This window comes from Sciurus carolinensis, unplaced genomic scaffold, assembly GCF_902686445.1.
Source record: "Sciurus carolinensis unplaced genomic scaffold, mSciCar1.2, whole genome shotgun sequence".
Taxonomy (NCBI): Eukaryota; Metazoa; Chordata; class Mammalia; order Rodentia; family Sciuridae; genus Sciurus; species Sciurus carolinensis.
Genome location: NW_025920129.1, coordinates 137,539 through 165,077, shown reverse-complemented (window position 1 = coordinate 165,077; position 27,539 = coordinate 137,539). Strand labels below are relative to the sequence as shown.

General features: G+C 35.3%; 1 protein-coding gene and 1 pseudogene across 1 annotated transcript in view; one reads left to right on the top strand and one right to left on the bottom strand.

The window, feature by feature from the left end:
- Positions 1-6,852, top strand: part of LOC124974032 (high mobility group nucleosome-binding domain-containing protein 5-like) — a 63,594-nt gene extending 56,742 nt beyond the window's left edge. The window contains exons 3-7 of the mRNA XM_047537613.1: positions 1,285-1,417; positions 3,169-3,198; positions 3,527-3,556; positions 3,828-3,881; positions 5,812-6,852. Of these exons, the coding sequence (XP_047393569.1) occupies positions 1,403-1,417; positions 3,169-3,198; positions 3,527-3,556; positions 3,828-3,881; positions 5,812-5,985 (303 nt within the window). The 5' untranslated portion in view covers positions 1,285-1,402 and the 3' untranslated portion in view covers positions 5,986-6,852. The remainder of the gene's footprint in view (positions 1-1,284; positions 1,418-3,168; positions 3,199-3,526; positions 3,557-3,827; positions 3,882-5,811) is intronic.
- Positions 1-27,539, bottom strand: part of LOC124974039 (prickle-like protein 2) — a 695,630-nt pseudogene that overhangs the window by 623,862 nt on the left and 44,229 nt on the right.

Here is a 27,539-nt window from a genome sequence, read left to right as displayed (position 1 = left end):
TCTTACAAAAAGTGTTCCCTGTATTGGTTTGAGACTTGAGTAAAGCTAGAGAGAACTCTCCTTAGGAAAAAAAAAAATTTAAGGGGCCACCCCAAAACTCAATATTGAAAACAAATATTTTAAAACATTTTTGTAGTTTTCTTTTTCTTTAAATTTTTGTAGTTGTTGATGACACAATACCTTTTTAAATTTATTTTTATGTGGTGCTGGGGATGGAACCCAGTGCCTCAAACATTAGGCAAGCACTCTACCACTGAGCTACAACCACAGCCCCAACAAAAAATATTTTAATGCAATTAAAAAGATAAATTTAATGCAAAAAGCCTATGATGAACAAAATATTAAAAATTTAAATAAAGATAGGATCTATCCTGCACCTGCATAACTCACCTCAACCTAATCTCCTGAGTTTTTGGCACAACTTTAAATTTTGTGGCAGAGCTGAGTGCCTCCATGGCTTCACAGTAACCCAAACTGTGAGTCTGTGCATGGCACCTTCCTTACTGAGTCTCTTCACTAAATCTGCTTTAGGATTAAAAATCCATTCCATCAGTGCTTTTCTTCTGCTATACTATGCTATTACAAACTTCCTGCAAGGTTCCATTGAATTCTTGGAGGATTCCCTCCAAGTGGGATAACGGTATTTTAATGGGTATCCCCGCCTCCAGGCGTCTTCCTCTCTTCCAGTTCCCAGTTTTATTGTTACTCTCTGCCCGCCAGAGGCACGCCATTTGGGCACCCACCTCATTCCAGGACCTTAATGCTTCTTTGGTGGGAAGTTTCCACAGTTAAATAAAGATTCCCAAGCGTTTTCACTCTGTGAATGAGTGCTCCTGTCATTTCATCTCCACCTTCCTGCTAACGTGTCAGGGAAGACTGTGCCTCAAACTCAACCAGGTCTCAAGAACACTTTTTCTCCTGCGAAATGGGAAAGGCAGGGATTCTGGAGACTGAAGAAAGCAACAGTTGGGGCATTTGCTTGTCATTACAGCATAAAAGAAAAAATAATCAAGACAACTCTGGTTTTCCTTCAGGTCGTGTCTGAGCGCTATGCGTCTACGAAGTCCGCGTGCTCCTCCACCCGACCCGCAGTCAGAGCCGGCAGCATACAAGGGCTTCGGGAAAGTCCGCGGGCCACGCCTCCCGCCGGCCACCTCCTGTTATTGGCTTGACAACCTGTCACTCCAATGTGGCTCCCATCCCTTCTAACCATTCACGTAGTTTGGTTGCGTCTTGGCGTGTTTAATGTTGCCAATAACGAGAGCTTTTTTTTTTTTTTTGGAGGCGAGTACAGGTCGTGCTGCAATTAGTTCATTGAAAACTCAGTTGCTCTCCCAGCGGTCGGGCAGAGTGCTCTTGGCTTCTTTTCTGCTATTAAGATCTCCTATAGAGAACTGCAACAATGCCCAAAAGAAAGGTAAGTGAAATGGGAAGACAGAAGGGGAGATTAACTGGTGAAATACAAATTTCCTAAGGCAGAGATTTTTTAAAAACATTTCGGCTTCTAGTTTGATTTTATGATGTACCGAAAGGACAGGGAGGGAAGGGCAAAGAGCAATCCGTGTGAGGTTTAAGATGATCTGGCATGCAACTGGTAGTTCACTTTTGGCGTGTTTTGTTTAAGGGGAAGAATCGCTTGAGAGGTGTCTCCATGCTGAATTACAAACAGCCATAGCGCTGTGCTGTCGCTTCCTACCCCACCCCCCTCCCTCCGCTTACCCTATTGGAGAACACTTCTCCCAACCACACTTCCAGGCAACAGTTCCCTCCTCTGCCTCCGGCTTTTCTCGGGGCACGGTCCCCTTTGGGGGAACGAAAGCCACAGCTTTCTCCTATATTTGCCTTTGTTCTTTCCGTTTTCTTTTTCCCCCTTTTTTTTTCCTCTTCCCTCCTCCACTTCTTGTCATGCCAGATGGCTGTGCAATGTTAACCCTGTGCCATTAGGCGGCGCAGACTTCAAACTACACTAGCAAAGGAAAAGATTCACCGATGTAATTAGAAACTTCAGGGCTGAGAGATCTGGCATACTCCAAGCTCTCTAGCTAAAGGTGAAAAGGTGATAAGAGAGCCGTGCCCGATAAACTATTGTCTATGTCGGGGAAGTTTGGGATTTTTTCACTTTAGACATGCAGAGTTGATCTGATCTGTTCAGATCTTCTGCCAAAGCTCACTTCAAAATTCCTGGCTCCTCTCAAAAGGGAAATAAGTTCACGCTTGGTTTTCTTTTTTCCTTGTTTATTTTTCGTGAGTCTCTTCTAAGTGAAATGGAATGCTATTTCGTTGTTTGATAAAGCCATAAAACACCATCCTAATGTAAGGCATTATGGTTGGTTTTATATTATTCCTATTAATCTGTCCACCTTCCCTATTCCTAGAGCATAGGAATAAGGCTGAAATTCCCCAGTGCCCTAGGGCTGCATGAATCATGCAATAGCTTGATAAATCCTAGGCTGAAGGGATACTTAGATATGGAAAGCAATCGTTTCTAATCACCATCCCCCCTCCTCATGTTCCCGCCGTTCCACCGCTGTGCTTTTCTAGGCTTGTGCAATGGGTCTTGCAATTTGGAGAGCTGACAACAACCTTGGAGCAGGTAGTGGCGGGAAGTTTTTAAATCCGCGGCTGGCTTCTCAGAGTGAAGCATTAACGTTGTTAACAAAGAGGTTTGCTCTCTAAAGCATTGTGGGGGTTGTAGTTCTTTTATGCAAAACTCGAAGAAGAGAATAAGTTCAGAATCAGAAGAGAGGGTCAGATAGGTACATACATTTGCACAGCACTCACAAGGCAAAACAGATCGGGAAATTGCATGAAACAACGCCTTCTTTCATCCCTACCCCACCCTTATTTTGGCTTTAAACTATACGGCAGGTGAATTTCAAAAAGAAAATGGTTTCATTTTTAGATGCTATTTACCCAAAAAAGATGAAATGGACTATCAGTTATGTAAACTTAAGTCTTTAGTATACTCTTGAATCTTTGTGAATGCTTGCACTGTTGTAGACAGCAGTATGTAGAATAGTTCCTAGGAAACATCACTTGGCTACTTGAGAGGGAACCCAGGAAAATGTCATAAGTGGCTATATTGGAACTATAATCATAGGCAGTATTTTTTATTTATATGCTTAGATTGATAACCTTATTTCTGTGTGATTTTGTTCTCTTATATAGGCTGCAGGTCAAAGTGATGTGAAGCAAGAGGTGAGTGTCTTTAATTTTAAGAAATGCTTTATCAGTTGGAAAGAAGGGACTACATATTCATTTTTAAATATGACCCTTGTTACTAGCCATTATGTTACTTTATCCCAGGAAGTGAAGCTTAATTTGGGATTTTTTTTCCTTTAGCATATGGAGCGTCTAGAAAAGGGGAAAATGAAACCTTATACTTTTACTGTTCTAACCAATTTCCCAATTGCTTCTTTAATGACAATATTTATGTAGTGTTACATCAAATATTTTCACTACAATAAAAAATAGTTCTAGTTTGTAAAACAATAATTCTCTTAACTGATTTTTTTTTCACTTATAGCCAAAGAGAAGATCAGCCAGACTGTCTGCTGTAAGTAGTCTTTTGAAAAAAGAAGCCCACGTATTATGAAAAGTAATTTTAAAATGTTGAGAATCCTGAATAATATTGTATTTCATGTAATAATTCATACTGAAGTTTGAAGAAAAACTTACACACTAAGGGACTACTTTTTTTCCCTACTACTCAATTTAAACCATACCCATTTATTTTAATTCAGAGACAGAATTTCGTTAAGGTTCTTTCTTCAATATGATTTCTTCCTTTTTTCCTATTTTTACATGACAATTTTTTTTTAATACAGATGCCTGTGCCCATTATACCAGAGTTGAAACCCAAAAGATCATCAACTTCAAGGGTAAATATTCAATTTCAAATGTTGAAAGAATATTGCTTTTTTTAAGAAATAATTTATGAAAAGGCATATACCTGGTGATTTTACTTTTTGTATTTTGTTCAATTAACTATATACTTTATTTTATTGTATAGTGTATATAAGACATTTGGGTGGGGAATATATTTTCCTATTTTGTGATGGTCCACCAGGTTTTGCTATTTTTATTGGGTAAGGACTAAATTTTAGTTGAATATACTCATTAAATGTATATGGTTTTGAGGTTTTGTAGTCACAATACCAAATTCCTAGGAGAATAAAGGGTATAAAGTGCAGTAACCAAACTAGTGATTTGCAATAATAGTAGTAATTAACATTTGATAATATTTACAGGTTGTATTTTCATATACATAAGTTTTCCATGGACACAATTGATTTTATATAGATTTCTATGATGTGATGTTGTGACTAAAGTTATGTAGAGATAGAAATATCCTCAATATTAAATTCACTTTTAATTGCTTCACACATAAAGATATTTTAAGGATTTGTTAAATTACTAACGTCATAGAAGTTTGAGGAACATTGGAAATCATCTAATCCTGTCAATTTTTAGTTGAAGAAATTGCAAACTGTTGTCATGTTTATAAAATGCTTTGAAATCTTTGATTAGAAGATATTGCTAAAACTAGGGCACGTGAATTTTTAGTAATAATTGCTCTATTCATATCAAGTGACAACAAAAAAGAATGTTTATTTTTATTTATTGTGTCTGTGCAATTTAATGATATTAATCAGTTAATTTGTATATTGATACAGCAATAGTTAAAGAATTGTTCTTCTACAAGTTCTACTTTAAATTCTTAGAAGAATATACAAGTAAACATGCATAATAACAAAATATGATAATAAAAATATGTTTTAAGAATTTTGTTCTTAGTTTTTCTCCATTATACTTTTCAAGCTCACTATTTTATAAAGTTAGCTACTCAACTTTAAATTATTAAAACAGTAAATACATATTATTTTCTTTTAAAAAGAGAAGATAGGGCTGGAGGTATAGCTAAGTAGTTGAGTACTTGCGTGGCATGAACAAGGCACTAGGTTAGATCATTAACACTGCAAAAAATAAATAAATAAAATGAGAGAGAGAGAGAGAGAAAGAGAGAGAGAGAGAGAGAATAGTGCTAGACTAAAACATGTACCATATAATTATAGACTTTAAAAAATCATTTACCTACCCAGGAGTGGTGGCACATGCCTATAATCCCAGCAGCTTAGGAGACTGAGGCACAAGGATCACAAATTCAAACCAGCCTCAGCAACAGTGAGGCACTAAGCGACTCAGTGAGACCCTGTCTCTAAATAAATTACAAAATAGGGCTTGGGATGTGACTCAGTGGTTGAGTGCCCCTGAGTTCAATCCCCAGTACCAAAAAATAAATATTACTTTCTTAGCTCTTAGTTTCTCACTTTTTAAAAAACAGTAGCAAATTTATATTGCACATTACAATTTCTAAAGCAATTTTATGTTTGCCTCCTGTAAGATCACTGTGAGTTGAGTAATATTGGTCTTTTTACAAATGATAAAACAACCTCAAAATGATGTATGCTTTTGCTCAAGATCACATCACAATAAGTGACATATCTACAATTCAAGCATAGGTTTTCGGGACCTTTAACCCAATGGTCTTTCTACTACCTACGCAGTGAGGCATAGAGCTTTCTTGATAAAGCATTCCTGATTTAAGACATTTTAGAACTATGGTGCTTTAGGTTTGCAATAAAACAAAGTGTGATATGTTAATTTTGTTGTCATTGGGCTCATATGTGGCATTTTAAAGCTTTTCCCTAAATTACTACTACAGCTGGTAAAGGACATTTCACCATTTAATCAACATGGTAATTAAATTTTGTATGTATTTATTTTTATTCTTTTTGTGTCATTGGACAGAAAATTACCAAAAATGATATGATGGAAAAAAACTTAGATACAAATGCCAAAGCAGTTGCTGAAGACAAGCAAGAAGTTGTTGAAGAATGCAACAATGAAAATGCTGAAAATGGAGAAGCCAAAATTATAGAGGTGTCTTACAATGTTAACAAATTTATCCGTTTGAAAGCTTGAAAATGGATGAAGCTGAAAGAAATCTCATTTGCCTTTTATTTTAAAAGTTGAGAAACACTAAATGAATAATGATTCTATAATTAATAGTAATAAAGAGAAATGATAATTTAAAATATGAGAATTTACAGGTACTGGTGGAGAGAGCAGTGGGCTAGCACTGCTGTTACTTGAAAAATACTAGTGATCATGACTTGATACTAATATAATGAACCTCTTATTAACTGCAGACCAATCCTCTATCGCTTTTGTCAGCATACGGACTATTTGCGAATTCCTTTCCAAGAAATCTGTAAATTCCCTTTATTTCCCCTACATATTGCAAACAAGACATTATATAAGTGTTTTAATAGGTTTTGCATATTTAATGCATTATTCATTTTCAGATATTGTAGTAAGATTCTGAAAATGGGATTTACTGATCAAATCTACAAAACAAATGTATATATGGAATATCTTCTGTAACTGTATAGGACATTGCAAGTAATTTTCATTTTTTGAAAAGCCCAAATCTTCCCTTTGTAAAAACAAAATGTATCATTTTCCCAAGGACTATCTTTTGTTTACATGCATGCTACTCAGTGAGAATACTGACATAGAATGACTCTGTAATCCTGTATTTACTGTGTTCATCTTCATATTTGTAATGAAGAATATTTTATGAATAAGCCTTCCTGAATTTATTGTTGCAGATTTCTATTTGTGAATGTTTGTGTGGCTTTAATCTTATTTCTTAGAATGTTTTCTCTATGTTATGATTTTCCATAGGTAAATTACTTTATTATAAAATAAGTATTAGTCATTCCATGAAATAGATACATTCTGATCTAAGTAAGTGGGAGAAACAGTTCCAATTTACCATCTTGTTTTTCTTCACTACACATTTAGGCATCAGTTCCTGCAAAAGAAATTGAGAAAATGAAAGAAGAAAAAGTTGAAAAAGAGGAAGTAGAAGAGAAAGAAACAGTGGCAGCAGAAGGAAAAAAAGATGAAAAAGATCCAAAAGATGAAGATCGAGATAAAAAAGAAGAAGGAGAAGATGGAAAAGAAGACAAAGATGAAAAAAAGAAAGAACAAGTTGGAAATGAGGACAAAGATAGAAATGAGAAAGTAGAAGATGAAACAAAGGAAGATCAAAAAGAGCAAGAGGATGAAGATGGAAAAGGGAAAGAAGATGGAAAGGAGGATAAAGATGGAATAGGGAAAGGAGATGATGGAGAGAGAGAAGACAGAAAAGAGAAAGGAGATGGAAAAGAAGATTGTAGAAAGGAAGAAAGTGGAAAGGAACAAGAGGATAAAGAGAAGGATGAAAAAGAGGAGGAAGATGGAAGAGGCAAAGAAGCTGAAAAAGAGGAGGAAGATAGAAATGAAGATAAAGGGGAAAATGAGGAAGAAAATGTAAAGGTCAGTGAAGAAAATGGAAAAGATGAGGAAGAAGGAAAAGAGGAAGAAGGAAAAGAGAAAGAAAAAGGAAAAGAGGAAGAAGAAGGAAAAGAGGAAGAAGGAAAAGAGGAAGAAGGAAAAGAAGAAAAAGGAAACGAGGAAGAAGAAGGAAAAGAAGGAAAAGAGGAAGAAGGAAAAGAGGAAGAAGGAAAAGAAGAAGAAGGAAAAGAGGAAGAAGAAGGAAAAGAAGAAAATGGAAAAGGGGATGGGAAAGATGGAGAAGATGAAAAGGAAAATGAAAACAGGGCTGAAGTTGGAAAAGAAGCTGAAAATGAAGAGGTCAAAAAAGAAGATGGAAAAAAAGAGGAGTCTCTGAGTATTGTTTAACACTGCCCTATATACTTTCATAATTTGGTAACATGTACCTTTCTGTTGTAATGATAATAGAGATAAATATTTTTATCAGATGTTTTATAAACACTGCTTTAGTGTCATTTAATTTCAGAACATCTTCATACTGATTATTAGTCACAATATGCCTACCATGAAAACTTCATTTATAAATTTTGTGATTATAGTAGTGGAATGTATAAAAATACAGTTTTTTGTTTTGTGTAATTTATTTGTTAAATCTTTGAATTGAATTTTATTTCTACATATAATAATTTCACAAAATAGGGGAATTCCAAAAGAAAGAGTTTCCTCCAACATTCTTGTGGTTCTTTAGGTGGCTTTTATAAAAATGTGAACTATTTTCATGTAATGTTTAGAGTTTCTTTCCCAAATATAATTTTATTAGTAGCTTGGGAAAAATATAAACCTGTAATCCCATTTTCAAAGAAGTACAAATGTTTACTTCAGAAGGGCAGTTTTGATTATATGTCTGTGCAAAAAGTTTTACTGAATTTATCTTAATAAAAAGATTTCAGAAATGATCATGGTTTGTTATATCTCCAAAACTGTTGTTAGTGAAATGTTATAATACTTTATTTATTCTATTGTTAAATTAATGAAAACATTAAAACTTTTTTCACTGAGCTAAACTTAATATAAAACTCATAGTTTTAATCATTTAAAGTGTACAATTCTGGTCTTAAATATGTTTACAATGTTGGGTAATCACCATCACTATGTAATTCCATTGCATTTTTAATCATCCAAATAAAAAGTACCAGTTAGCAGTCTTTCCCCATTTTCTCCCAACCCACATGCCACTCTCCATCCCCAGGTAATGGTTTGTTTCTATGAAATTTTTGTCAACTATGGACACTTCATGTAAATAGAATCATGCAATATGCATATGGCACTTTGTGTTTGGCTTCATTAATATAGCACAATGTTTTTAGGTTCATCTGTATCATAATGTGTATCATTACTTAATTTTATGGTGAATAATATTCCATTTCATCAAAATAATACATTTGCTTCTTGATGGACATTACGATTATCTCTATTTTGTCAGTAATGAGCAGTATTACTATGAATATTCATGTACAAGTTTTTATGAAGATGCTTGTTTTCATTTCTTCTAAATCTAATCTAAGAGTAAAACCACTGGGTCTTACAATAAGTGTATGTTTAACTTTTAGAGAAACTTCAGACTGTTTTCCAAAATGGCTTCAACATTTTATATCCCCATCAGCAATGCATGAAGGTAATAATTTCTCCACATCTTTGCCAATACTTATTACCCTCTGTCTTTTATCATAGCCAGCTCATTAGGGTGATCTGGAAATTATAGAACTCATGTGATTTTGATTTGCATTTCTCTCATGGTGTTTTCATCTCCTCATGTGGCTTGTTTACTATTCAAATCATTTTTCCATTTATTAGTTTTCATTGTAGCATTAACTTTTAAGGAATTTCTTTATTTTGGATATAAGTCCATTGTCAAATTATTTCTGAAAAATTTCCCTACTCTATGGTTTTCACTTTATCACAGCAACTCTGTGAAAAGCAATGTATAACAGATATATGGATTTATTTCTTGATTTTCAATTCTGTATCATTGATCTCTATCTTTGTTATTATCGCACTTTTCATTACTATAGTATTGTAAGCTTTAATATCTAGAAGTATCACTACTCCAAGTTGGTTCTTGATTATTCATAGTTCCTCAAAATTGCATATGAATGTTAGGACCAGTTTGTCCATTTCTACAAAAAAATGTAGTCGGAGTTTAAGTAAAGATCTCGGTGTATATACAGATCAAGTTTTATAATATTACCTAATATTACCATATTGATAGTAGTAAGTCTTCCAGTCCATAAACAGGTGTCTTTCCATTTATGTACTCTTTCATTTCTCTTAGCACTCTTTTGTAGTTTTCAGTATATAAATCTTACACCATATCCTTGCTTAAGTTTATTTCTCAGTATTTTATTCTTTAGATACTGTAACTGGAATGACAATTTAACTTCTGTTTCAGATTGTTCACTGCCAGTGCATAGTAGTACAACTGATTTTGTACATTTAACTTGTGTTGTGAAAATTCACCAAACTCATTTGTTAGGGCTACCAGAAATTTTGTGAATTCTTTAGAGTTTTCGTTATAAAATAGTGTCATCTTCAGTGACTTACTTCTTTCCTATTTCTTGGCAACTGCCCGGGATTTAAAAAGACTTCACATATAATTAAAGTACAAAAGAAACTATGCACAATTCAGGAAGTCCAGTTTTCAAAGCATAAGCATCTGTAATAATATTCCCCAGGTTTAGTAGTTACTGTTCAATTTTATACACTTGCTGCATTGCTACAGAAATCAAAATCAAAATTTACTACAATGCTATAGTAATAAATACCAATCTAAAAAGACTGGTTAAACTGCTAGGCATTCACTTCATCTGCTTCATAATTACATTCTGCAGTTACAGAGAACCCATTGCCAAAACATCCAACACTGAAGGTGGTCTCTTAAGCACCTTAATCCTCTCCATTGTTGTTGCTAAAATAAAACTAACAATCCTGGTTGTCAATTTAGAAATAACATTCCAGGTGACTGGCAGAATGGTGGTAATGGGCAGTCTTAATTTTTCACGTGAAATCCTACCCTCTACATAAAGAAGGTAGCCAGCTTTACCTTAAAACATTATTTTTAATGTATAGTAAAAGATATAACAAGAATGCCATGGCATATTATGGGAAGGATATTTTTCCACACCATATTATTACAGTGAATTTTCATTTTTAGGTCTTGTCTAATTTTCTTTCTTAATGATTTAATTGAATTTTACTTTCCATTTTCCACCAAAATTTTGTTTCCTGGCCTGGGGTTGTAGCTCAGTGGTTGAGCACTTGCCTAGCACATGTGGAACAGTAGGTTTGATTCTCAGCACTACATATAAGTAAATAAAAAATAAATAAATAAATAAAACAAAGATTCACTGACTACTAAAAATAATCTTAAAATTTTTGTTTCCCATAATTCTCTCCTAGAAGTCTCAATAATTGCAAGATACAGGAAGAAGTGGAGTAGAAGGGATGTTAATAGGCAAAATATACCATCACTGGAAATGAATGTGAAGACAAATTGAAAATCTACAGTAGAGCAACCTTTGCTAAAGATGTGGACAAGTAGCTATGAGTACAAACTATCTATAGGGAAATACACAGAAAAATGTTCAAGAAGGGCATTTGGAGCTTCTTTAATAATATGAGTCATCTTTTTTATCTCATTTGCAACACAAATTCTTGGTATATAATACTGATTCAGAACAGTAATTGATTTCCTGAGTATATAGTGCTCAAGTTTTAATATAATCGTGTTTGGTGTGACTTGAGTTTCTCATTCATAAGCATGATTTTAACTGAGAACAGCATAGATTCAAATTTTTTCTAATAGGAACAACTTTTGAAACTATATCATAATTATATGAAAATTAATCTACTTTATTGTTGTATCTTGAAATACAGAATACTTATACATAATTCTTCATTGGGGATGTCTGCTATGTAAATAAGGCTTGCCCTTAATATTTTCCCTGATAAGATCTAAAACATTCTATGCTGATTTTTATTAACTTTATAAAAAAAATCATTTTGGAATTATATGAACAAAGGGAAAAAGCAAGTGAATATTAGAGCTGGAGTCTAACCTCACAAACCATAATCTAATAATTATTAATGACCTAGTGAGATGACAAAGACAAATCTTGATATTATTTTTAAAAAATCAGGTTTTGATAATCCTCAAACAGTAGTGTTGTGCTCTTAAAACACTTCATTTTTGAAGATGTTGCAACAGTAATTCTCCAAAAATAAAAACAATAGTGCTGTTAAAACAAATTGTTTACCATAAGGAATAGCAAAAAAACTTGTCAAATTTGCTTAGAGTCTCCTATACTAAAATTTAGTCTCCTGTACTAAAATTAAGTTAAATCTAAATCAGGCAATAAGCAAATGACTTATATGAGAACACTATTCCATAATGTAGAAGAAGTTTATTACTATGATATTTACTCAAAATATATTGTTTTTAAGTCTTAAAATACGTGGATTTAAGACTATAATATATCAATAATAATTCATTTACTCTCATAATAGTTTTCCATATTACATTGACCTGTTTAGGATGGAAAAATAAGTTAGGCAAAAACTTAATTTTATATAAAGTAATAATGGTTTTCTCACAAATGTTATGCCTATAACTCGACTTCTTCATTCTGGGTGTTTATTAAGGATTTTAATAATACATTTTCTTTAAAAATTGTGTTTACCATAAACTTTGTCTTAACATATTTATGTCAGCTATCATATAATAGTGTAGATCAAAGTGATTTTCCTTTCTTTAAAAGAGTTAAACGTTACTCAGAATGTCAAGGGCCATGTTTTCTCTCATAGATGAATGCTAAAGAGGAACATAGGAGAAGAAAGGTATGGAGGATCACATGAAAATCCAAGGAAAACCAGTGGAGTAGAGGAAAAGGGGCAGGTGTAGGGAAGGGGAAGAGGAGAATACTGGGGAATGATATTAACAAAGTTATATTGTGTGTGTGTGTACAAATATATGACAATAAATCTTGTCTTCGTGTATAAATATAATACATCAATAAACACAGGAAAAAGTAAAACATTAAAATTAAGTAGTTCTTAATAACCAAGATTATTATTTAGTAAATGTTATGTGACAATATATGCCTTCAATGTCTTAGTAACTGGATCATACAGTCTGGACGTGAAGGAATTTGCTAAATAACTTAAAGACCATCAACATTTGTAGAAGTTGAGATCCAGATCACATAATGGAGAAAAGGATGTATGTGTGTGTCTGTGTTTTCTATAAGAAAAAAAAATGCGAAGTGATATGGATGACTTTGAAATATTTTAGTACTATTCGTTTAAAAAAATGACCTTTTCCTATACATTGGAAATTCTGATAAAGGTTTAATTTATTGAAATTTTTAACATTTAGAAAGTGTTTATGTGTCAGACCCTGTTCTAAGCAGTTTGTATATATTACACATTTATATAAAAAAACTCATTTCCTTTTTATGTATTCTTTCTAGATACATGAGAGTAGAATGAATTTTGATGTATTATACGTATATGGAATATAACTTATTCTATTTAGGATTCCATTCTTGTGATTGTACATGATGTGGACTTTCACTGGTTGTATGTTAATATATTGACATAGGAAAGTTCTGTTCAATTCATTCTACTGTCTTTCCTATTTCCATCTCTTTGCCCTTTCCTTCATTCCCCTTTGACTACTCCACTGCACTTCTCTTCTTCCCACCCCCCTTTATTGTGTGTTGGTATCCACATATCACAGAGGACATTAGGCCTTCATTTTTTGGGGAGATTGGCTTATTTCACTTAGCATGATTGAATCCAGTTCCATTCACTTTCTGGCAAAAGTCATAAGGTCACTATTTTATTTATGGCTGAGTAATATTCCATTGTGTATATATACCACATTTTCCTAATCGATTCATCTTTTGAAAGGCATCTAGTTTGGTTCCATAGCTTAGCTATTGTGAATTGAGCTGTTATGAACATTGATGTGACTGCACCAGTGTAGTATGTTGATTTTAAGTCCTTTGGGTATATACTAAAGAGTGAGACAACTGGGTCAAATGGTGGTTCCATTCCAAGTTTTCTGAGGAATCTCCATGCTGTTTTCCAAAGTTGTTGCACTAATTTCCATTCCCAACAGCAATGTATGAGTGAACCTTTCCCCCCACATCCTTGCCAACATTTATTGCTATGTGTATTCATGATAATTGCCATTCTGATTGGAGTGAGATGGAATCTCAGTATATTTTTAATTTGCATTTTTCTAATTGACAAAGATGTTGAACACTTTTTTCCACATATTTGTTGACCATTTGTATTTATTCTGTGAAGTCTCTGTTCAGTTCTTTTGCCCACTTATTGATTGGGTTATTTGTTTTTTGGGTTTTGAATTTTTTTGATTTCATGTTGGTGTCTGCACCTATATGAAGTGTTGTTGACCCTATAGTTGTCTTCTAGCAGATGCAAGGTTTCTGGTCTGATTTCTAAGTCTGATCTATATTGATTTCACTTTTTTTTTTTTTTTTGCAGGGAGAGATACAGGGATTGAAATTAATTCTTCTACATGTGTATATCCTGTTTTCCTAGCACTATTTGCCAAAAAGGCTGTCTTTTCTCCAACATGTATTTTTGGCACCTTTGTCAAGTATCAGATAGCTGTAAGTACATGGATTTGTCTCTGTGTCTTCTCTTATATTCTATTGGTCATCACATTTATTTTGATGCCAATGATATGCTGATTTTGCTACTACAGTTCTATAGTATAATTTCAGATCAGGTACTGTCATGCCTCTGCTTCACTTTTCTTGCTCAGAATTGCTTTGGCTATTTTGTATCTCTGAAACTTCCAAGTTAATTTAAGGACTATTTTTTTTCTAGTTCTGTGAAGAATATCACTTGTGTTTTGATGGGCATTCTATTGAACCTGTATAGTGCTTTTGGAAGCATGACCATTTTGGCAATATTTATTCTGCCTATCTAAGAACTTGGAAGGTCTTTCCATATTCTAAAGTCTTCTTAAATTTCTTTCTTCGATGTTCTATAGTTTTCATTGTAGAAATCTTTCACCTCCTTGGTTAGATTAATTCCCAAATACTTTATATTTTTGAAGTTAGTTTGAAGGTGATGATTTTCCTGATTTCTTTCTCAGCTCAATCACTCTTGGAGTATAGGAAAGTTATTGATTTATGAGTGTTGATCTTGTATCCTGCTGCATTGCCAAATTTACTTATCAGTTCTGGAAGTCTTCAAGTGGAATTTTTGGGTCTTCTAGATATAGAATCATGTCCTCACCAAAGAGAGATAGTTTTGCTGTTTATTTTTGTATTTGTATCCCTTTAGTTTCCTTCACTGATCTGATTGCTCTGGCTAGAATTTTGAGAACTATATTGAATAAAACTGGTAAGAGTAGATATCCTTACCTTATTTCTGTTTTTAGAGAAAAAATTGTCTAGTTTATTTTTTGTCTGTGATTTTAATATTAGAGTCTTTTCTCAAATGTGTGGTGATTTGAGACATTGAAGATTTAGATATAAGAATGTGACACTAAAAAATTGAGTGCAGCTTGTCAAAATGGCATGGGTTGATTTGTAGGAATTTTCCCAATTTATAAGTAGGATGAAATGACCAATATCATAGTCTGAGGGCTTTTTCTTTATCAGTGTGCTCCTCTACAGAAGAATGCTCCAAATTTGTCACAGGATATATATCAACATAAATACAGACACAGTGATGAATCCCTTAAGGATGGGGGGTACCAGGACTGGGGATATAGCTCAGTTGGTAGAGTGCTTGCCTTGCATGCACAAGGCTCTGGGTTCAATCCCCAGCACCGTGGAAAAAAAAAAAAAGAAGGATGGGGGTACCTTTGGCAAGTTTTTCATTGTGAGAACATTATAGAGTGTTATTACTGCAATGTCACTAGGAGACAAAATCTTATAGAACCTCTGTCATGTATGTAGTTGATTGTTAACCAAAATATTGTTATTGTTATGCATTGCCTGTCTGTATTCTGAAAAGCCAAGAATAAAAGTGGGGGGAGGGCTGTGAGTCTCTGTATTAGTCAGGGTTCTCTAGGAAATACAAACAATGGGATCTGTGTGTGTAGAAAGAGATTGCTGCACATTATTATGAAGACTAGCAAGTCAAAATGTACAGTATAGGTCAACAGGATTGAGATACAGAAGAGTTGATAGAGCAGTTCCGGTCCAAAGGCCAACAAGCAGAGACCCAGGAGAGCAGTATTACAGATAAAATCTGAAGGTAATATGCTCAAAAATTCTCTCTTTTCGAGGAGGCAATTTTGTCATTGTTATTTGTTTTCTTCTATTTAGGCCTATTATATATTAGGCAGTCCCTGATTATTGAGGGCAATATTTCCATTCAAAGAACACTAATTTATTTATTTATTTATTTTTTACATTTACATAGGGTAATGATGTTTATTTTATTTTTCCCCTCCCCCCACCCCTCCCACCCCTCTTTTCCCTCTACACAGTCCTTCTTTCCTTCATTCTTGCCGCTCTCCTTAGCCTAACTCTAAACCTAACCCTAAACCTAATGCTAGCCCCTCCCACCCCACATTATATGTCCTCATCTGCTTATCAGCGAGATCATTCGTCCTTTAGTTTTTTGAGATTGGCTTATCTCACTTAGCATGATATTCTCCAATTTTGACCATTTGCCTACAAATGCCATAATTTTATCATTCTTCATTGCAGAGTAATATTCCATTGTATAAATATGCCACAGTTTCTTTATCCATTCATCAACTGAAGGGCATCTAGGTTGGTTCCACAATCTGGCTATGGTGAATTGAGCAGCAATGAACATTGATGTGGCTGTATCTCTGTAGTATGCTGATTTTAAGTCCTTTGGGTATAGGCCAAGGAGTGGGATAGCTGGGTCAAATGGTGTTTCCATTCCAAGCTTTCTGAGGAATCTCCACACTGCTTTCCAGAGTGGCTGCACTAATTTGCAACCCCACCAGCAATGTATGAGTGTTCCTTTTTCACCACATCCTCGCCAACACCTATTGTTGCTTGTATTCTTGATAATCGCCATTCTAATTGGGGTGAGATGAAATCTTAGGGTAGTTTTGATTTGCATTTCCCTTATTACTAGGGATGTTGAACATTTTTTCATATATCTGTTGATTACTTGTACATCTTCTTCTGTGAAGTGTCTGTTCATTTCCTTAGCCCATTTGTTGATTGGATTATTTGTATTCTTCGTGTAGAGTTTTTTGAGTTCTTTATAGATTCTGGAAATTAGCGCTCTATCTGAGGTATGGTTGGCAAAAATATTCTCCCACTCTGTAGGCTCTCTCTTCACATTTCTGATAGTTTCCTTTGCTGAGAGAAAGCTTTTTAGTTTGAATCTATCCCAGTTGTTGATTCTTGCTTTTATTTCTTGTGCTATAGGAGTCCTGTTAAGGAAGTCTGATCCTAAGCCAACAAGTTGAAGATTTGGACCTACTTTTTCTTCTATAAGATGCAGGGTCTCTGGTCTGATTCCGAGGTCCTTGATCCATTTTGAGTTGAGTTTTGTGTAGGGTGAGAGATAGGGGTTTAATTTCATTCTATTGCATATGGTTTTCCAGTTTTCCCAGCACCATTTGTTGAAGTGGCTATCTTTTCTCCATTGCATATTGTTGGAACCTTTGTCTAGTATGAGAAAATTGTGTTTATTTGGGTTTGTGTCCATGTCCTCTATTCTGTACCATTGATCTACCTGTCTATTTTGGTACCAATACCATGCCGTTTTTGTTACTATTGCTTTGTAGTAGAGTTGAAGATCTGGTATTGCAATACCCCCTGCTTCGCTCTTGCTACTGAGGATTGCTTTAGCTATTCTAGTTTTTTTATTCTTCCAGATGAATTTCATAATTGCTTGCTCTATTTCTGCAAGGTACATCATTGGGATTTTCATTGGAATTGCATTGAATCTGTATAGCACTTTTGGTAGTATAGCCATTTTGACAATATTAATTCTGCCTATCCAGGAACATGGGAGATCTTTCCATCTTCTAAGGTTTTCTTTAATTTCTTTCTTTAGTGTTCTGTAGTTCTCATTGTAGAGGTCTTTCACCTCTTTTGTGAGATTGATTCCCAAGTATTTTATTTTTTTCGATGCTATTGTGAATGGGGTAGTTTTTCTAATTTCTCTTTCTGAAGATTCATCACTTATGTATAAAAATGCATTGGATTTATGAGCATTGATCTTGTAACCTGCTACTTTACTGAATTCTCTTATGAGTTCTAAAAGTTTTCTGGTGGAATTTCCAGGTTCCTCTAAATATATAATCATGTCATCAGCGAACAGGGATAGTTTGAGTTCTTCTTTTCCTATTTGTATCCCTTTAATTTCTTTGGTTTGTCTGATTGCTCTGGCTAGAGTCTCAAGGACGATGTTGAATAGAAGCGGTGAAAGAGGGCATCCCTGCCTTGTTCCAGTTTTTAGGGGGAACGCTTTCAGTTTTTCACCATTTAGAATGATATTGGCCATGGGCTTAGCGTAGATTGCCTTTATAATGTTAAGGAATGTTCCCACTACCCCAATTTTTTCTAGTGTTTTGAGCATGAAGGGGTGCTGTATTTTATCGAATGCTTTTTCTGCATCTATTGAAATAATCATGTGATCCTTAACTTTAAGTCTGTTGATATGGTGAATGACATTTATTGATTTCCGAATGTTGAACCAACCTTGCATCCCTGGGATAAAACCCACTTGATCATGGTGCACTATCTTTTTAATATATATTTGTATGTGATTTGCTAAAATTTTGTTGAGAATTTTTGCATCGATATTCATTAAGGATATTGGTCTGAAATTTTCTTTCCTCGATGTGTCTCTGTCTGGTTTAGGTATCAGGGTGATATTGGCTTCATAGAATGAGTTTGGGAGGGTTCCCTCCTCTTCTATTTCATGGAATAGTTTGAGGAGTATTGGAATGAGCTCTTCTTTAAAGGTTTTGTAGAACTCGGCTGAGAACCCATCTGGTCCCGGGCTTTTCTTTGTTGGTATGCTTTTGATGACCTCTTCTATTTCATTGCTTGAAATTGGTTTATTTAAGTTGTGTATGTCCTCCTCGTTCAGTTTAGGTAGTTCATATGTCTCTAGAAATTTGTTGATGTCTTCGAGGTTTTCTGTTTTGTTGGAGTATAGATTTTCAAAATAGCTTCTAATTATGTTTTGTATTTCACTCGTGTCTGTTGTGATGTTTCCTTGTTCATTCCGAATTTTATTAATTTGAGTTTTCTCCCTCTTTCTCTTTGTTAGTGTGGCTAAGGGTTTATCAATTTTGTTTATTTTTTCAAAGAACCAACTGTTTATTTTGTTAATTTTTCCAATTGTTTCTTTTGTTTCGATTTCATTGATTTCGGCTCTGATTTTAACTATTTCCTGTCTTCTACTACTTTTGGTATTGGTCTGCTCTTCTTTTTCTAGTGCTTTGAGCTGTAGTGTTAAGTCGTTTATTTGTTGATTTCTTCTTCTTTTTTTGAATGCACCCCATGAAATAATCTTCCTCTAAGTACTGCTTTCATAGTGTCCCAGAGATTTTGATATGATGTGTCTTTGTTCTCGTTTACTTCTAAGAATTTTTTTATTTCCCTCCTGATGTCTTCTGTTATCCATTCATCATATAATAGTGTATTATTTAGTCTCCAGGTATTGGAGAAGTTTCTGTTTTTTATTCTGTCATTTATTTCTAATTTCAATCCATTATGATCTGATAGAGTACAAGGTAGTATCTCTATCTTCTTGTATTTGCTAACAGTAGCTTTGTGGCATAAAATATGGTCTATTTTAGAGAAGGATCCATGTGCTGCTGAGAAGAAAGTGTATTTGTTCTTTGTTGGATGGTATATTCTATATATGTCCGTTAAGTCTAAATTGCTGATTGTGTTGTTGAGATCTATAGTTTCTTTATTCAATTTTTGTTTGGACGATCTATCCTGTGGTGAGAGAGGTGTGTTAAAATCGCCTAGTATTATTGTGTTGTGGTCTATTTGATTTCTGGAATTGAGAAGGATTTGTTTGACGTACGTGGATGAGCCAATGTTCGGGGCATAGATATTTATGATTGTTATGTCTTGCTGATTTATGCTTCCCTTAAGCAGCATGTAATGTCCTTCTTTATCCCTTCTGACTAGTTTTCGTTTCAAGTCCACATTATCTGAGATGAGGATGGATACTCCAGCTTTTTTGCTGTGTCCGTGTGCATGGTATGTTTTTCCCCATCATTTCACCTTTAGTCTATGGGTGTCTCTTTCTATGAGGTGAGTCTCTTGCAGGCAGCATATTGTTGGATTTTTCTTTTTAATCCAATCTGCCAGTCTGTGTCTTTTGATTGACGAATTCAGGCCATTAACATTCAGGGTTATTATTGTGATATGATTTGTATTCCCGTCAATTGACTCATATTTGTTTTTGACATGATTTGGTTTCTCCTTTATTTGGCTATTCCTTTAGGCTAGCGCCTCCTGTTGCTGATTTGCATCGTTGTTTTTCATCTCTTCCTCATGGAATATTTTGCTGAGAATGTTCTGTAATGCTGGCTTTCTTTTTGTAAATTCCTTTAGCTTTTGTTTATCATGGAAGGATCTTATTTCATCGTCAAGTTTGAAGGTAAGTTTTGCTAGGTATAAGATTCTTGGTTGGCATCCGTTTTCTTTAAGGGCTTGTTATATGTTGTTCCAGGCCCTTCTAGCTTTTAGGTTCTGGATTGAAAAATCTGCTGATATTCTTATTGGTTTCCCTCTGAATGTAATTTGATTCTTTTCTCTCGCGGCCTTTAAAATTCTGTCTTTATTTTGTATGTTAGGTATTTTCATAATAATGTGCCTTGGTGTGGGTCTGTTGTAATTTTGTATGTTTGGAGTTCTATAAGCCTCTTGTACTTGGTTTTCCATTTCATTCTTCAGATTTGGGAAATTTTCTGTTATTATTTCATTGAATGAATTGTTCATTCCTTTGATTTGTTTCTCTAAGCCTTCCTCAATCCCAATAATTCTTAAATTTGGCCTTTTCATGATATCCCATAATTCTTGTAGATTCTGTTCATGATTTCTTACCATCTTTTCTGTTTGGCCAACTTTGCTTTCAAGATTAAATAATTTTTCTTCAATGTCTGAGGTTCTGTCTTCCAGGTGTTCTATCCTATTGGTTAAGCTTTCTATGGAGTTTTTAACTTGGTTTATTGTTTCCTTCATTTCAAGTATTTCAGTTTGTTTTTTTTTCAGTATCTCTAACTCTTTATTGAAATGATCTCTTGCTTCCCATATTTGGTCTTTTAACTGTTGATTGGTGCAATCATTTAATGCCTGCATTTGCTCTTTCATCTCCTCCTTCAATGCCTGCATTTGCTCTTTCGTCTCCTCATTAGCTTCCCTGATCATTTTAATTACGTACATTCTGAACTCCCTTTCTGACATTTCTTCTGCTGTGCTGTCATTGGGTTTTATTGATGTAGTATCTAGGTTTGTTTGGGACATTTTCTTCCCTTGTTTTCTCATATTGGTCAGTTGTCAGTGGGACCCTGAGATATTGCAGTTTTCCGCTATTGGCTTATAGTGTCCCGGTAGATTTCCAGTGTATCACCTCCCAGCCTTCAGTAGCCTGATGTCTTGGAGGAATCTGATAAAGCAGCTCATCCGAAGAAAACTGCCCCTAGCCCCCTACTGGTTCCACGGTTTGGAACTGGCTCTGTGCGGAAATGCTCTCACTGTGGGCCTGCGCTGTGCAGCTGACCGTGTGGGAGGAGCCCACTGCCGGAGTGTGGAAGGCTACCTTGGGAAGACTCTAGCTGCCCTGCCCGGCTCCAATAAGCCACCTCTATCTGGGCCTGCCACCTGGGCCGAGCTTTACCCAGTGGGCAGACTCACCTGTGGCTCTATTTCAGTCCGAGTCTCTCAATGCCTCCCCTTCTTACCACCTGGGTTCTGGAGCGACTGGGGGTGCAATCTCCCTCTAGGCCGCCATCTTGGATCGCCCCGAGAAGAGAGCCTGCAGCCGGAGTGGGCAGAGTCGCCTGAAGAGGTCTCTGGCTGCCCTGCCCTAATCCCAGAGGCTGTTTGCGGATCGCGGCTCTCCGCTGGTTCGTTGCCGAAGTACGCTGCGCTGCAGGGGCTCCGGGACTCGGAGCTTGTTCTGGTCAGAAAGGCTCTCACTAGCGGGCCAGTTCTGTTCCGAGAACCTGGAGAAGCTGGCTGTGTGGGCGGGGCCCACCGCCAGAGTGCGCAGGGCTGCCTGTGGATGACTCTAGCTGCCCTGCCCAGCTCCGATAAGCCACCTCTATCTGAGCCTGCCACCCGGGCCGAGCTTTACCCAGTGGGCAGACTCACCCGTGGCTCTATTTCAGTCCGAGTCTCTCAATGCCTCCCCTTCTTAACTCCAGGATTCTGGAGCGACTGGGGATGCAGTCTCCCTCTAGGTCGCCATCTTGGATCGCCCCGTGAAGAGAGCCCAAGAACACTAATTTCAATGTTAGTTTCACCTCAAAACACTCTTTAAGTGAATATCTTTAGTACATTAGTATGTATACTTACAATTAATTCACTGTGATATACTCAGAAACACTTAGGTGTAGAGCCCTAAATAAAGTACATTTGTTTCACTCTCTTTAGAGACTAAACTACCAGCTAATGATTACATTGACCAGTAAAATGTGGTAAAGGTAATGATGTTCCAGTTCTGGTTCTAGACTTTTAAATGAAGTTTCTTAAATTTGGTATTATAAATAGTTGTGGTTTAATAATTCTTTGCTGGGCGAGATTGTCCTGAACTTTGTAGGGTCCCTATCAACATTCTTAGCCTCTACTAACTAGATGCCAGTTGTAACCTCCCTCCATGACAACAAATAAAATATGTATCCTGTGATGGATAAATATCACAAACACCTCAGGCAAAATAATCCTTAGTTGAGAAGCATTCTTTTTCTCTTTTTTTTTTATTGTAAACAAATGGGATACATGTTGTTTCTCTGTACAAGGAGTAAAGGCATACCATTTGTATAATCATAAATTTACATAGGGTAATGTTGTTTGATTCATTCTGTTATTTTTCCCTTCCCCCCCACGCCTCCCACCCCTATTTTTTCTCTATACAGTCCTTCCTTCCTCTATTCTTGCCACCCTCCCACCCCCCATTATGTGTCATCATCTGCTTATCAGTGAGATCATTCATTCTTTGTTTTTTTGAGATTGGTTTATCTCACTTAGCATGATATTCTGCAATTTAATCCGTTTGCCTGCAAATGCCAAAATTTTATTATTCTTTATGGCAGAGTAATATTCCATTACATATATATACCACAGTTTCTTCACACATTCATCAATTGAAGGACATCTACGTTGGTTCCAAAATCTGGCTATTGTGAATTGAGCAGCTATGAACATTGATGTGGCTGAATCTCTGTACTATGCTGATATTAAGACCTTGGGTATAGGCCCAGGAGTGGGATAGGTGGGTCAAATAGTGGTTCCATTCCAAACTTTCTGAGGAATCTCCACACTGCTTTCCAGAGTGGCTGCACTAATTTGCAACCCCACCAGCAATGTATGAGTGTACCTTTTCCCCCACATCCTCTCCAACACCTATTGTTGCTTGTACCCTTGATAATTGCCATTCTAATTGGGGTGAGATGGAATCTTAGAGTAGTTTTGATTTGCATTTCTCTTATTACTAGACATGTTGAACATTTTTTCATATATCTGTTGATTGCTTATAGATCTTCTTCTGTGAAGTGTCTGTACATTTCCTTAGCCCATTTGTTGATTAGATTATTTGTATCTTGGTGTACAGTTTTTTGAGTTCTTTTTATATACTGGAAATCAGTGCTCTATCTGAAGTATGAGTGGCAAAGATTTTCTCCCAGTCTGTAGGCTCTCTCTTCACATTACTGATAGTTTCCTTTGCTGAGAGAAAACTTTTTAGTTTGAATCTATCCCAATTGTTGATTCTTACTTTTATTTCTTGTGCTAGGGGAGTCCTGTTAAGGAAGTCTGATCCTAGGCTGACATGTTGAAGATTAGGACCTACTTTTTCTTGTATGAGATGAAGGGTCTCTGGTCTGCTTCCAAGGTCCTTGATCCATTTTGAGTTGAGTTTTGTGTAGGGTGAGAGATAGGGGTTTAGTTTCATTCTGTTGCATATGGTTTTCCAGTTTTCCCAGCACCATTTGTTGAAAAGACTATCTTTTCTCCATTGCATATTTTGGCCCCTTTGTCTAGTATGAGAAAATTGTATTTATTTGGGTTTGTTTCCAATCCTCTACTCAGTACCATTGATCTACCTGTCTATTTTGGTACCAATACCATGCCATTTTTGTTACTATTGCTTTGTAGTATATTCGAAATTCTGGTATTGCAATACCTTCTGTTTCACTCTTCCTGCTAAGGATTGCTTTAGCTATTCTGGGTTTCTTATTCTTCCAGATGAATTTCATGATTGCTTGCTCTATTTCTTTAAGGTATGTCATTGGGATTTTAATTGGAATTGAACTGAATCTGTATAGCACTTTTGGTAGTATGGCCATTTTGACAATATTAATTCTGCCTATCCAAGAACGTGGGAGATCTTTCCATCTTCTAAGGTTTTCTTTAATTTCTTTCTTTTCTGTTCTGTAGTTCTCAATGTAGAGGTCTTTCACCTCTTTTGTGAGATTGATTCCCAAGTATTTTATTTTTTTTTTGAGGCTATTGTAAATGAGGTAGTTTTCCTAAGTTCTCTTTGTGAGGATTCATCACTTATGTATAAAAATGTTTTAGATTTATGAGCATTGATCTTGTAACCTGCTACTTTACTGAATTCACTTATGAGTTCTAAAAGTTTTCTGGTAGAATTTCCCAGTTCCTTTAAATATATAATCATGTCATCAGCAAATAGTAATAATTTGAGTTCTTCTTTTCCTATTCGTATCCCTTTAATTTCTTTGGTCTGTCTAATTACTCTGGCTAGAGTTTCAAAGACAATGTTGAAGAGAAGTGGTGAAAGAGGGCATCCCTGCCTTGTTCCAGTTTTTAGGGGGAGTACTTTCAGTTTTTCACCATTTAGAATGATATTGGCCATGGGCTTAGCATAGATGGCCTTTAAAATGTTAAGGAATGTTCCCACAATCCCTATTTTTTCTAGTGTTTTGAGCATGAAGCGATGCTGTATTTTATCGAATGCTTCTTCTGCATCTATCAAAATAATCATGTGATTCTTGACTTTAAGTCTATTGATATGGTGAATTACATTTATTGATTTCCAGATGTTGAACTAACCTTGCATCCCTGGGATAAAACCCACTTTATCATGGTGCACTATCTTTTTAATATATTTTTGTATGTGATTTGCTAAAATTTTGTTGAGAATTTTTGCGTCAATGTTCATTAAGGATATTGGTCTGAAATTTTCTTTCCTCGATGTGTCTGTGTCTGGTTTAGGTATCAGGTTAATATTGGCTTCATAGAATGGGTTTGGGAGGGTTCCCTCCTCTTCTATTTCATGGAATAGTTTGAGGAGTATTGGAATGAGCTCTTCTTTAAAGGTTTTGTAGAACTCGGCTGAGAACCCATTTGATCCTGGACTTTTCTTTGTTGGTAGGCTTTTGATGACTTCTTCTATTTCATTACTTCAAATTGTTCTATTAAGATTGTGTATGTCCTCCTGGTTCAGTTTAGGTAATTCATATGTCTCTAGGAACTTGTTGATGTCTTCGAGATTTTCTGTTTTGTAGGAGTATAGATTTTCAAAATAGCTTCTAAATTATGTTTTGTATTTCAGGCCTGTCTGTTGTGATATTTCCTTGTTCATTCCGAATTTTCATAATTTGAGTTTTCTTTCTCTCTCTGTTAGTGTGGCTAAGGGTTTATCAATTTTGTTTAATTTTTCAAAGATTCAACTCTTTATTTTGTTAATTTTTTCTATTGTTTCAATTTCTATAATTTCAGCTCTGATTTTAACTATTTTCTGTCTTCTACTACTTTTGATGTTGGTGTGTTCTTCTTTCTCTAGGGCTTTGAGCTGTAGTGTTAAGTCGTTTATTTGTTGATTTTTTCTTCTTTTGTTGAATGTGCTCCATGAAAAAAATCTTCCTCTAAGTACTGCTTTCATAGTGTCCCAGAGATTTTGATATGATGTGTCTTTGTTCTCGTTTACTTCTAAGAATTTTTTATTTCCCTCCTGATGTCTGCTGTTATCCATTCATTGTATAATAACGTATTATTTAATCTCCAGGTATTGGAGAAGTTTCTGTTTTTTATTCTGACATTTATTTCTAATTTCAATCCATTATGATCTGATAGAATACAAGGTAGTATCTCTATCTTCTTGTATTTGCTAACAGTAGCTTTGTGGCATAAAATATGGTCTATTTTAGAGAAGGATCCATGTGCTGCTAGAAGAAAGTATATTTACTCTTGGTAGGATGGTATATTCTATATATGTCCGTTAAGTCTAAATTGTTGTGTTATTGAGATCTATGGTTTCTTTATTCAATTTTTGTTTGGAAGATCTATCCAGTGGTGAGAGAGGTGTTTTAAAATTGCCTAGTATTGTTGTGTTGTGTTCTATTTGATTTCTGGAACTGAGAAGGATTTGTTTGATGTACATGGATGAGCCAATGTTTGGGGCATAGTTATTTATGATTATTATGTCTTACTGATTTATGCTTCCCTTAAGCAGTATGAAATGTCCTTCTTTACCCCTTCTGACTAACTTTGGCTCAAAGTCCGCATTATCTGAAATGAGGATGGACACTCCAGCTTTTTTGCTGTGTCCGTGTGCATGGTATGTTTTTTTGCCATCCTTTCACCTTTCATGTGTGGGTATCTCTTTCTATGAGATGAGTCTCTTGCAGGCAGCATATTGTTGGATTTTTCTTTTTAATCCAATCTACCAGTCTATGTCTTTTGTTTGATGAATTCAGGCCATTAACTTTCAGGGTTATTATTGTGATATGATTTGTATTCCCAGTCAATTGACTCATATTTGTTTTTGACATGATTTGGTTTCTCCTTTATTTGGCTATTCCTTTAGGCTAGTTCCTCCCTTTGCTAATTTGCATCATTGTTTTTCATCTCTTCCTCATGGAATATTTTGCTGAGAATGTTCTGTAATGCGTGCTTTCTTTTTGTAAATTCTTTTAGCTTTTGTTTATCATGGCAGGATTTTATTTCATCATCAAATCTGAAGATAAGTTTTGCTGGGTATAAGATTCTTGGTTGGCATCCGTTTTCTTTCAGGGCTTGGTAAATGTTGTTCCAGGACCTTCTAGCTTTTAGGGTCTGGATTGAAAAATCTGTTGATATTCTTATTGGTTTCCCCCTCAATGTAATTTGATTCTTTTCTCTTGCATCCTTTAAAATTCTGTCTTTATTTTGTATGTTAGGTATTTTCATAATAACGTTCCTTGGTGTGGGTCTGTTGTAATTTTGTATATTTGGAGTCCTATAAGCCTCTTGTACTTGGTTTTCCATTTCATTCTTCAGATTTGGGAAATTTTCTGATATTATTTCATTGAATAGATTATTCATTCCTTTGGTTTGTTTCTCTAAGCCTTCCTCAATCCCAGTAATTCTTAAATTTGGCCTTTGCATGATATCCCATAACTCTTGTAGATTCTGTTCATGATTTTTTCCATCTTCTCTGTTTGGTCAACTTTGTTTCAAGATTAAATATTTTGTGTTCAATATTTGAGGTTCTGTCTTCCAGGTGTTCTATCCTATTGGTTATGATTTCTATGGAGTTTTTAATTTGATTTATTGTTTCCTTCATTTCAAGGATTTCTGTTTTTTTTTTTTCAGTATCTCTAACTCTTTATTGAAATCATCTCTTGCTTCCCGTATTTGGTCTTTTAACTGTTGATTGGTGCAATCATTTAATGCCTGCATTTGCTCTTTCATCTCCTCCTTCAATGCCTGCACTTGCTTTTTCATCTCCTCATTTGCTTCCCTGATCGTTTTAATTATGTACATTCTGAACTCCCTTTCTGACATTTCTTCTGCTGTGCTGTCATTGGGTTTTATTGATATAGTATCTAGGTTTGTTTTGGATATTTTCTTCCCTTGTTTTCTCATATTGATCAGATATCAGTGGGACTCTGAGATATTGCAGATTTCCTCTAATGGCTTATAGTGTCCCTGTAGATTTCCAGTGTATCACCTCCCAGTCTT